This window comes from Stegastes partitus, unplaced genomic scaffold, assembly GCF_000690725.1.
Source record: "Stegastes partitus isolate 25-593 unplaced genomic scaffold, Stegastes_partitus-1.0.2 Scaffold851, whole genome shotgun sequence".
Lineage (NCBI taxonomy): Eukaryota > Metazoa > Chordata > Actinopteri > Pomacentridae > Stegastes > Stegastes partitus.
The window spans coordinates 73,566-85,608 of record NW_007578582.1 but is presented as its reverse complement, the minus strand read 5'-3'; the positions used below and the strand labels follow the sequence as shown (position 1 = coordinate 85,608).

The window sequence follows — 12,043 nt, the reverse complement described above, 5'->3', positions numbered from 1 at the left end:
GATGAGGAGTACGTGTGGTGCATCGAGCAGACCATCTACTTCAAAGACGGCCAGCCCCTCAACATGATCCTGGATGATGGAGGAGACCTCACCAACCTGGTCCACCAGAAGTACCCTAAACTGCTGGCAGGTTAGTTTTGCAGGCGCACACTACAATCCCTGCTCCTGTTGTCATTTGCCAATAAATGTTATTGCACTAAGTCATTGCGTTTATGTTTTGTTATGGGAGGACACTAAGGTTTTTAAAATGTCCTTTCTCACTACACAAGATCCTATTATTGCATGTCAATGAAGCAGATTTAATGCCCCTTGAGGCGTTGCAGCCCAGCCTTCATTGTTGCGGCTGTGTCATAAGGTGGCAGAGAGAGAGACTGGTGGTAGTCTGCACTGAGACTCTGCAACACACAGAGGACTCGGAGTGATTCTCACCACCGACAAGCAATTATGTGCCTAAAGAATGTATTCAGTCGCTCAATAAAACATGCATGTTTGTCAGAGAAGCCATTGAGCGCTCAGTTGGTGGAACAAGACTTAAAAATTGTCACGGTTTATTTGTGGTGTGAGAACTTTCTTATGTACAGTATTGTAAGTATATTTATGCTCACAAATGTACTACAGAACAGATATCCTCACTGCATGTATTTCATAAACAGTGCTACCAAGATTAATTGTCAGCTACTAAATTAATCACTGGCTATTTTGATAACTAGTTTAAGTAAATTGAGGGGGAAAGAAAGTCTAAATGCTCTGATTCCAGCTTCTTACATTTGAATATTATAGGGTTTCTTTACTTCTGACAGTAATCTAAATCTCTTTTGATTGTGGACAAAAGACATTTAAGGATCATCTTAAGCTTTGAGAAACAACAAACAAATAATAAAGGATGGAAATAATTATAGTAGTAGTCACAGTGCAAGTCACGAACACCATGTGCATTGTAATTTACAATATATTTACCGTATATTTCCAGGTATCCGTGGAGTGTCAGAGGAGACGACCACAGGAGTCCACAACCTGTACAAGATGATGAAGAAGGGCGACCTGAAGATCCCCGCCATCAACGTCAACGACTCTGTCACCAAGGTAACCGGCGTCGAGCTTTAATCCTCTTAAACTACATCTCATTATGTGAACTGACTGAATGTGGACAGAAGTAACAATCCTCATGAGTGAAACCATGTATGAAAGGACAATCAGTTATTCTGTAAAATGTGACCTCTTAGTTGGGTATGTTTTGGTATTTACCTGAAGTCAGACAAATGACTTGTTGTAGACGTTATTGCATAAAATGCTTTCTATGCAGTGATGATACAGCTATCTACAGCGAAAATGGGCATTTTAAGTCCACTGGAATCTGACACCAGGCTGATAGAGGAAACACTATTAATCACATCCATCCACCTCTCCCACTTCCAGAGCAAGTTTGACAACCTGTACGGCTGCAGGGAGAGTCTGATCGATGGCATCAAGCGAGCCACCGATGTGATGATCGCTGGCAAAGTCGCCGTGGTGGCAGGTTACGGTGACGTCGGTAAGGGCTGCGTCCAGGCTCTGCGAGGCTTCGGAGCTCGTGTCATCATCACTGAGATCGACCCCATCAACGCTCTGCAGGCTGCCATGGAGGGTAGGTGACGGGCATTAAGACCGCTGATTTTAAACCTGGAAGAAAGGCACTGGTGTGGAAAAATGTTTAGGACATTGTGTTACCTTGGAATTTAGATTCTGCGCTTGGCTCACTACATTTTACAAATGTGTAATTCAATGTACAATTCTAAATAAATGTGGGTTTATCTGGTTATTATTTGAGAAGTCGTAGTAAAAGATCAATTTGTTCTTAAAACATGAACCTGCTCGCCATATGGACCCCTCTGTTTCCTCTGTTGTCCTGTAGGTTATGAGGTTACCACCATGGATGAGGCTTGCAAGGAAGGAAACATCTTTGTCACCACCACCGGCTGTGAAGACATCATCATGGGACAGTAAGTTTGACTTAAATACCGTTTAATAGCTGCAGTTTCAGCATCTTTGACTTATCAGCGTTGTTTTGAGTTCTCATGGCATTCCTACAGTGTCTACTTGTGCACAGTAACAGGTTTCATGTTATTTATTGTCCGTGTTCACCTTCAGCCACTTTGAGAAGATGAAGGACGACGCCATCGTTTGTAACATTGGACACTTTGACTGTGAGATCGACGTGAACTGGCTCAACAAAAACGCTGCTCAGAAGATCAATGTCAAGCCTCAGGTAGGAAGATTTAATGCAAACAGAGTGTACATTCATACAGAGGGACTTTTCTATTCTACAGACGTGTTTTCTCGTCTGTATCTTTGCTCCGTGTACAGTTGCATCTCTCATATCAGTATCCAGGTTTTTAAGATGTTTCTCATATTATTATTGCATTGTAAAGTGTCTGATTTAATGCCCCTTGAGGCGTTGCAGTCCAGCCTTCATTGTTGCGGCTGTGTCATAAGGTGGCAGAGAGAGACTGGTGGTAGTCTGCACTGAGACTCTACAACACATTGAGGACTTGGAGTGATTCTCACCACCAACAGATAAACACACCGTGTATCTAGCTTGCTTTTATTTCTTCTGTATTTATTCAGTGACTTGTTTCTAGTGACTTATTTTCCTTTTGGGTTACCGGAATTTAAATTTTTTCTTGTTAACTTGTCTAAAAGTAAGAAAACTCTGGTTGTTCTCCAAGTGATCCCATTCTCTGAATGGGATCACTTTGCACCCCAGTACTGTGTTTTCAGGCTTGGCATACTTTAACTTTTTGCACAGTCATTGCACTACATATCTGCTCTCTTTCAAATCCAGTGTGATCACATTGCCTGACAGTAAATTGATTTTATATTGGTTTGCTGAGTGTGGCTTCGTACTGCCAGCACCAGCAGCTGTCTTTCATCCCAGGACAACGTTTTGTACTGAATGTGGTTTTGTGCCAGTTTATTCTGACACAGATTATGTACATCCTTATTTTCATTTCCGAGGTCAAAATACAGATCACACTACACGGGTTTTACAGGATGCCATTGGTCCCACGAGACAGTTTAACCAGAATTGTACATTAATAAAATAAAAACAGTTTCATTGACTAACATTTCTGGTTCCCGCTAGCAGAGGTAGCAATGTTTGACTAATCGTGCACACGCTCAGTCTGAACTGTCCCCACTCAGCAGCTCATTCTTTTACCTCTTGTTCAGGTTGATCGCTATCGCTTGAAGAACGGCCGTCACATCATCATCCTGGCAGAGGGCAGACTGGTCAACCTGGGATGTGCCATGGGACACCCGTCTTTCGTCATGAGCAACTCCTTCACCAATCAGGTACTGGGACTGTGTGAGCCAGGAAAAGATAACTAGACTAGAGCACTGGGAAGACGGTTTAGTTTTTGGTTAACCGTCTGAACCTCAACCAGCTCCCAGGTGTTCTTTGCTTCACTGTGGGCTCATTTTTTACTGAAATATAAAGTTTCACACCTCTGGCAATGGGGCACCCATGGCTAGAAGTGGTGAGAACTTGGAAATGGCTTTTTGTGCAGTGAGACAAATTTTAAAATGAGACTGCAGAATAAAGTTGTTTTTGGTAGGATTTGATTCACCACTTGTCCTTTCTTGCAGGTGCTGGCTCAGATCGAGTTGTGGACGAACACCGCCAAATATCCTCTTGGAGTCTACTTCTTGCCCAAGAAGGTCAGAAGCTCCACCACGACTATCATCTATCTTATACATGTAGATTATACTGCAGATGAATTACACTTTTCCTTGATTTAGTGAAAGTTCTGCAGGTAGGCTATGCAAAGCTGCACAGAAAATCTGCAGAAAAGAAACTGAAGCAGGTCTTAACTACTGTCTCGGCTTTTATTTAAAGTGTTGAGTGAGTTTTAGAGAACACAGGTTGGGGCATGAATTTAAACCTAAACACAAAAAGCTGCTGGTGAAGGCAGCAGACTGAAGGTTTAGTCGGTGCTTTACAGGCTCAGATGGAGATAAGAGGGAGGAGTTAAGAGATTCAGAGGTGGTTTCATGGAGCGAGGTTATACCCACAGAACCTCTCAACTTTTTCCTTTTACAGAACTCTTTCATGTTTACTGAAACATACCTTCCTTGTATAACAGAACCAAGAACAATCCTACACAAATCCTCAGACTGTTCTAACAATGAGGGGCTCAAATAATAATCTTGTCAGTCATTTAATGGATTCTGTAGGATTTCATTTATGAAGCAGAAACAAAATGACAAGTTTCTCAAATGAGGATTTGCTTCTTTTATCTTAAAGTTGGTTGTTTGGTCCAACCAGCTCTTCTAAGATAGCATGTCTGGGATTTTTTGTTTTAGATTCACAAAAATAATAAAATAATTCCTCATCGTGAAAATGAAAGGGAAAAAAATCACTGCATGCAGTTCCTCTTCAGAAAAATGTTGTCTTCATTGTTTTTATATTTAAAACATCAAGAGGAAAAAACATGCTTTTGAAGATCGGTAAGCAAATGGCAGTTTGATTCATGGAGGATGTTTCTCTTTGTCCAAACAGCTGGATGAGCAGGTGGCAGCCGCCCACTTGGACAAACTGGGAGTGAAGCTCACCAAGCTGACAGACAAGCAGGCCAAGTACCTGGGCCTGCCCACCGAGGGGCCCTTCAAACCGGACCACTACCGCTACTGAGCCTGTGCTGCCGGCCTGGGGAAGTCAAGAAGAAGAAGGAGGAGGAGGAGGTGTGGCCAGAACGGTGTTGGTGTTTTGTTGGTGTAGCAGAGTTTGGTGGGTGGGAGCACTGGGAGATTCACTGGGAGATTCAAACCAGGTTGCACTCTGGGTGCCATGTTTGGTTTTTTTTGACTGCCAAATCTCAATGATTCAGGGATACAGACAGTGTTTGTTTTTCCCCCTTAAATAGCCTTTCATATCAAATGCTAAAAGACATTTACTTCACAAGTTGCATCTCTGCCGATCCAAGCGATCAGGCTCGGCTGAAGTTTGGAACCTCGTTCTGCTATTCTAGGGTGAACTCAAGCTGCTCACCTGCTAGCGTTAGATGAGTCGTCGTTGACTTAGCAAACTGCATCTACCCGAAGCTTCCATCAGTAGCTTTATGTAGGAGTTTGTGGACATTCGTAGAGCGCAAAAGATTGTTACAGCTTCCGTCTTTGTTCAGACAAGTCAACCCTGTATTCCATGTTCGTCTCTCATCTCATGTTGCTCTGACACACCAATATCCTCGGCCGTCTCTCCTCTTTCTCGTCGACGCTCTTCTGAACCACCAAGTGCTTCTGTGGCTGTTTAAAGACAATTCCTCCTGTTTGTGTCATTCCCTCTCCATTTATGGAATAAAATAAACCCTGATACTTTTCTATCTACACTCATCTGTCCGTCTCGTAGCGGCTCGAGGTGGAAGGTGACAGAACAGGTTTTCCTTCTGCATCTCGATGAATCGAGGCAAACGGTTTGGCGTGCAGCGGCCTTTATTCCAGTGTACTCGCAATAGCACTGCTCTGTGTTGGCACTTAATAAGAACTGTACTTGAATTTTTGTGAGGAGGCTGGAGATGCTCATGAAGTGCTTACTGGGTGCGTTTTGCTGCTTGTCCAGGTTGATCGGTAGAGAGGCGCGCCGCTGCCAAAGTAACCACCAAAGCACGTTGTGTTTTTTTGCCTGATTTCTAAGAGTCTTATTCTTTATGTTGCCTCATTTTCTTCCTTTTTGCTGTGATTATTTAATTTGACTTGAAGGGCCAAAACATGTGCAACGTCCTCCCCCATCTCCTCGATTCTCTTCATTGTTCGCTGCAGCCAATCAGGCTCTTCAGATGCTGGGCGATGCTGAAGTGGTCCTCTCGTTTCTCAACGGTTATAGCCTGAAGTCCAACTGCTTGTAAATGATGGATTAATGTTGAAGCTGTCAATGGAAAAAATAATAATAATAAAAAAAAAGTCAAACACTTGTTTCTCCTCATATGGTTGAAAAATGAGACGTTCATGGCGGGAGTCCTGAAGGTTTTGGTGGAATCTTTTCCCGGTACTCTGCCTGGTCAGATTGTGAACCTCTGTTTTCATGGTTGATCTTGAAAAGTTTTGCTTTTTAATCTGATCTTTGAGTTCATGATGCCAAGAGAAGCCTTCATGCTGTTCTTATTACGGTGAGTCTGCGATTAATCCCCCCCATGTGTAAATCATACATCAGTAGTAGCCCAATTTAACACCTGATCCATCACAGAGGCAGAACATGCTGTCGGTGATGAATCATGTGTTTAGGAGACCTCATGTCTTATTTAGAGGAGCCATGCTACCTCTGTGTTTGCACCCCGAACCCATAAAACTATACTAGTGTTGGTTATTGTCACCACAGTAACAAAAGTTTGAATACTTTTTTTTCTTTCTGAACCCAAACTGATCTTTTAACCAAAACTAGCATTAGCATGGCGGTATTACACCACATAATAAACCTTTAAATAGCTTCAGCAGGTGACTTTATAGCTAAAGTAGTGGGTCGTCTACATCCCGTATCAGCTGATCTCGTCCGGGTAAGTGTTCTGAGGACAGCCTAAAGATGTTGGAGCAATATGAATCCTCCACTTGTTTCCTTGGAGGTTTGAATCCTGTTAGTTGTGTTTGAGGTTAGTGGAGATGCTCTTCGTTGTAGGAGGAGGTTCACAGGCCTCCAGCGTCATAATTAAACCTTCAACAACAAAAAAAAAAAAGTTGCGATTGAGCTGCTGCTAGTTTGGAGGTGCTGTTATTTGTACGTGCTTTCTGTTGACGGCACCCAAAATCACTGGGAAGTTCTCCTGCGCTACGTCCACCTGCTGTTGTGAGCGCAGGTGTTTTCACTGCTGCACTTCTACAGGATGTAACAGCTGGTTACAAAGCCTTACACAAACCTACTGCAATGGAACTGTGTGTTCATCTACATTCAAACTGGGCAGTAGGCCAAGCAGAAACCAATGAACCTTACACCCAGCTGATCCAAAAATCAGATAAGCTGTGGTCTGGTCTGGCACTTGTGAAGAAGCCATATTACATTTTAAATGAGTTATATGAGAACTCACCTCCTGTACTGTTGTCATAGAAAGAAAATAAAATGGATGTAATGATACTATTTTTTGGTACCAGGCTGTGGAAGCGATTTACTCTCTGCTGTGATGTTGGGTGTTTAACATGTAGGTAGAAGATGGCCTCAAGTGGCTGTTCACGGTTTTTAGATCTTCTGTGTTGCTCTTCTTATCGACCACTGAGGTGAGCAAGATGCTGCCACCTCTCATGTTAAAAAGGTGCAACTGTGTCAAACAACCTTCAACTTTTGTGTCTGAGGAGTTTGAAGTGACAAACGCTGCAGTCCAGAAGAACTAGACTGACCAGATTTGTGGAGAAATGCTCGAGGAGAAGGAGGTTGATTTCCACCCTGAGTGGCTGCTTGTGATCCTGGCGTCACACTGCAGATATCTGTGGTGGTGTTTTATAAAATCATACTTGTTCAAAACTAAAATGTAAGGAAATGCCATGAACGGCAGGCTGTTGATTAACTACAGCGGAGGTTTTGTGAATTCAAACTGTGGACTTTATGGTGTCCAAACAGACCAACAGTCCGTCTGGCTGAAGGCGCTGATAACATCGTCTACTGCACGAGGCCTTCAGGCATCAGTCGTGGCTTCTATGTTTTGTTTTTTTTTTTCATATAAAAAATGTAGTTAGCCGACAAAACGCAAACCAGATGTCGGAGCAGCAGATCTGATTCAGATGTGATTTCTTTTTCAGAACCACTCAGCTGATTAGATTACAATTCAGAGGTGGAAGGAAGAGCCGTTTATTTAAAACATGATTCACATGAAGTGCCTGTTTTTAAGAAGAAGCAGCAGTGGTGGCTGGAGCCCAGGCTTTATGTCTGATGGTAATCTGCTGTGTTGCTGTTCTGCACGTACAATATTTATCACAAGTCTTTCTGTTCTTGAATCCTTGGAGAGTAAAGTTGCTCTTCATGAGGTTTCTTCTTCTTTTCTGCTGTTAAATGTTGTCTTTGGAGGGATTAATGGAGGGTGTACCGATTCTCAAGCTTTGTAAATGAAAATGATTTGACCTGAGCTTTCAATGAAGCTTCCTGTGTAACCAGACAAGCAGAAATAACCACAGTGAACGGCACAAATCCATACAACAGCACAAGTCTGAATAATGAATCTGAAGAAGAATAACGCACATAGAAAAGAAAAAAATGCAAATAAATCAGTGCAAGTAAAATAAAATCATTCAAAGACCCACTAGAGCGCCAGACATGTGCAAATCCACCATTAAAAACGGTCCCAGATAGATTTGATCCTACTAGAGTTAAAAACTATTCATGATATTGAAATTCTTTTTTGTACACGACTATACGAACGCTGTTCAAAATAACAGATTTAGAAAGACGTAGGAGTTTTTTCATCTCACATCATCAGGGGCCTTCTGCTCGACCATCTCTGACTTGGTTGAAACTTTTTGAAATCAAACTACGGATATTTAAAATGGTGAATTTGTGAATTTTTTTGTTTATACGAAATACTTTCTGAGACTTTTTTTTTTTTTTTAGCAATTTTCTCACACGTTATAATTTGAGGCTGTGTTTTGGTGACAATATCTCAGGAACTATTAAAAATGAAATGTTTGCTGTTGCTTCTCATCATGGCTTTGATTCAGATTCTGCAATTGTGGACAAGTTAATGAAATAGTTTTTGATTATGGAGGAGTTTAAATATGGCAAAAAATTGAAATGGTTCTAAAAAAAAAAAATCCCACAAGTCAACTGGTGATATTTTCTGAACCATATGAAGCTGCATGCCACAACAATACAAAACATAAAATACTTTTTAATCTGGAAATGTTTGGTTACAAAATGGGGGGGAAAAAAGTTGTTTTCATTGAACTTTCGTAACTGAATAAGGAGGTATAGGAAGTTGTACCTCAAAAATATTGCTTCACATCCTGATCTAAGTAGATTTAGGGGGATTCAGAAAGTTTTATTCAAAATATAACTAAGTTCTTGAGATATTGTCTGAATGTAGCCTCAAGTTTCATTGCTTGAAACAAAAAAACATATTAAGGTATTTAATATATCAAGCTCAAATATCCATATTTTATGAAAAAAAAAAAAAGCAAATCAGAAATGATCAAGCAGATAAAAATGTAGTATTTCTTAAGCAACATCCAGAACTGAATGTGAGTGTGCTTGGTTGTCTGTCTCTAAGTGTAGCCCTGTGATAGACTGGTTACCTGTCCAGGTGAACCTGCCTTCACCCTGAGTCAGCTGGGATAGACTCCAGCCCCCCATGACCCTGGTGAGGATTAAGCGATGGATGGATGGACGGACATCCAGAATCAGTGAGCCTCTGCTGTTGGATGAGTGCAGGCGGTTTGAACACACCAGCGCTGCCTCTTATGACCTCCTGCATGTTGCTGGAAGCTTTTACCATCACTGTGCTCCAGATCTTATCCTTCAACATCATCCATCCTCTGTTTCCTTTTGCTTAAGCAACATGATGAAATTACAACATCCAGCTGGTTTTTTGGAAACTACGGAGCTTTTAAAAAGTGAAATTATGAGTTTTGGGGGATGTTTGTCTTTAATATCGGAGCAGATGGGTTTGACGTGGTAGAAGAGTCAGAGTGTGTTCAGACGATTAGTTAACACGTTGACGGTCTTCTCATGAGATTTAATGATAATGAGGATAAATATAGAATAACACTGGCTTCATCAGTTTAGGTTTCACATCAAAAAACCGATAACAAACTGACATTGTGTAGTTTTGTGTCACTACACTCACGTCTCCAGCAGGTGGCAGCATATGTCCTCTAGTCCTACAGCGTGTTGACAGCTGCAGCTCTCATGTGCAGCAGTAACGGTCATTATCGGATTTGTCTGAAGCCTTCCTCACTGAGCTGACCGCTGGAGGTGCTCAACACTTGCAGACGTTTTCTTATTTACAGACTCTGCATTCGACCTTTTCAGACCCGAATCAGAACATGATGTACCGATTTCCGTCGACCGCTTTTCATGTGACATACATTAAGGTTAAAGAATGTGCTAATGGAAAGTCTGGAAGCCTGAGACGTGATGCGATGGGCCAAGTTCTGATAAGAGTTCAGTATTTCTTCGGGGTCTGGTCGGCATCATCGTTATTGACGTTTTGAGCCAACATTTTAAATGGAGTAGCTAACAGAGATTTGGTTTCCTCACAAAGTAAATCTGTGGAGGGAACTTTGATATGTCCAAAAAAAAGGCTGAACTTTAAGAAAACAGAAAGCCAGAGATTTGTAACTATAGATGAATATAAGCCTTGCTGCACCGTCCAATCATTTATTATCCTGAAGCATAAAGTGCTGCACAAAGGACAAGCATCAGACATAACATGGAAGTAACAGAGTACAACTACTCTAAGTATGCATCATACAAGGTCATCTGATTAATTTTTAAAATCATAAGTTGCTTCTGAGTAGAATAGACAATTTGAATACTTATTTTTTTCTTTATTCTGTATTTTTAGAACCATCCAGTAACGAAATCAAACAGTTTTTTATCAGAACGACGGTGCTGAGACCATCCCTCACACTCATAATAATACGTTTTTCTTCTGCGTGAAGTTTCTTTTGTTTACTTTTATCATTATTGTAAAAGTACACAGTGAGGACCCTCTTTTATTTAACCTTCAATTGATGTAAAAAAAAACAAAAATTGAGTGGCCGTCCCAAGTCCCATTTTTCTCATTTTTGATTTTGCAGTTTAAATTCCATGTTGTACCCATTTTAGGCTTCTGCAGTTCTATGAGCGGACTACGTGGGGCGCTCTCCAGCCGCCTTCAGTAGAGCTTGTTTGGGGTTGTCAAGCACGACGCATACTTTTCAGGTGTGCATGTGTGATTTTGATTTCTTTTCTAAGTTTTGGGTTCTTCTTGTTGTGAGTATGAGGCGGACAAACTGTTTTGTTTTGTCGTAAAGGAAACGTGAGTTGACGCTGAGGCAGCTGCACCTTGATGCTGCGACGAATTAGAATTAATTTGGTCGCAGTGCGTTCGGATGCAGGTTTAAATCACTTTGTAGAGCAACATGCTTTGTTCTCAGCAGATATTTTCTACACGATCTCCCTTTAAGATCAAATCACTGCTTTAAACATCAGTAGTTAGAAGATGACTTTACCTTACGTCTTGTAATCCAGTAGTTTTACTTGTACTTGAGCAATATTCCAGTCATGTAAGAGTACTTGTACTTGTGTAGAGCTTGTCAGGAGTCTTACCATCACTGGTTGTTACCTTTACTTTAGTCCAGTTGGCCACCAAGAGCACAAGCACTCACGATGCCAACCAAATGATTCCCTCAGGTTTGGTCTGGTGGTGTTTTATTTATTCATTAAAATGTCTTTTATTATTAAACCTCCAAATATTAGAGCCCAGGAACCTGTATTTGTATGCGTTGAACGTTATTACACAACCTTAAACAAAAAGGAACAAAATGATGCTTCAGAACGGGCCAACAGTGTGAATAGACCTTACTGTTCGACCTCCAGCTGATGCTTCCAGTGACCAGAATTGTCTCCTTGCATAGTTTTCAGAAGGACACTTTCCTCCATAGCGCATGAATCCAAAGACTCCCAGGGAGGCCCGTTGGTTATCTGTGTTTCTCACTAAAAAAAAAAAAAGAAACCACATCACTGCTGGGTGTTCCATCCATTTCATGTCCTCACTTATCTTTGGTCGAGTCGTAGCACTTCATTTTGGACGTCTCTTTCACCCCAGCAACACTTTTCAGGACCGTCTGGGGGATCCGTAGAGGTTCAAGGCCAGATGAGATGTGAAATCTCTCCAGCAAGTTCTGGGTTCATCCCGGGTCTCCTCGCAGTTGCTCGGAAATCCTCCAAAGAACGGCGCCCAGGAGGCCTTCTGATCAAACCGCCCCAGCTGCCTCCTTCTGACAGGAAGGAATCCCTGCTTTATTTTTTATTCTTCTAAATACATGACTGTGAGAGATATCTTAGACACTGGGGACATGGATGCATACCACAAAGTTCAAAGCAGGAAAAGTT

At 41.6% G+C, this 12,043-nt stretch overlaps 1 protein-coding gene across 1 annotated transcript in view; it reads left to right on the top strand.

The window, feature by feature from the left end:
* ahcy (adenosylhomocysteinase) overlaps positions 1 to 5,942 on the top strand; it is a 10,893-nt gene extending 4,951 nt beyond the window's left edge. Inside the window, exons 3-10 of the mRNA XM_008293013.1 lie at positions 7 to 130; positions 971 to 1,083; positions 1,417 to 1,624; positions 1,892 to 1,979; positions 2,128 to 2,245; positions 3,208 to 3,330; positions 3,625 to 3,696; positions 4,538 to 5,942. Of these exons, the coding sequence (XP_008291235.1) occupies positions 7 to 130; positions 971 to 1,083; positions 1,417 to 1,624; positions 1,892 to 1,979; positions 2,128 to 2,245; positions 3,208 to 3,330; positions 3,625 to 3,696; positions 4,538 to 4,669 (978 nt within the window). The 3' untranslated portion in view covers positions 4,670 to 5,942. The remainder of the gene's footprint in view (positions 1 to 6; positions 131 to 970; positions 1,084 to 1,416; positions 1,625 to 1,891; positions 1,980 to 2,127; positions 2,246 to 3,207; positions 3,331 to 3,624; positions 3,697 to 4,537) is intronic.
* The last annotated feature ends 6,101 nt before the right edge of the window (positions 5,943 to 12,043 follow it).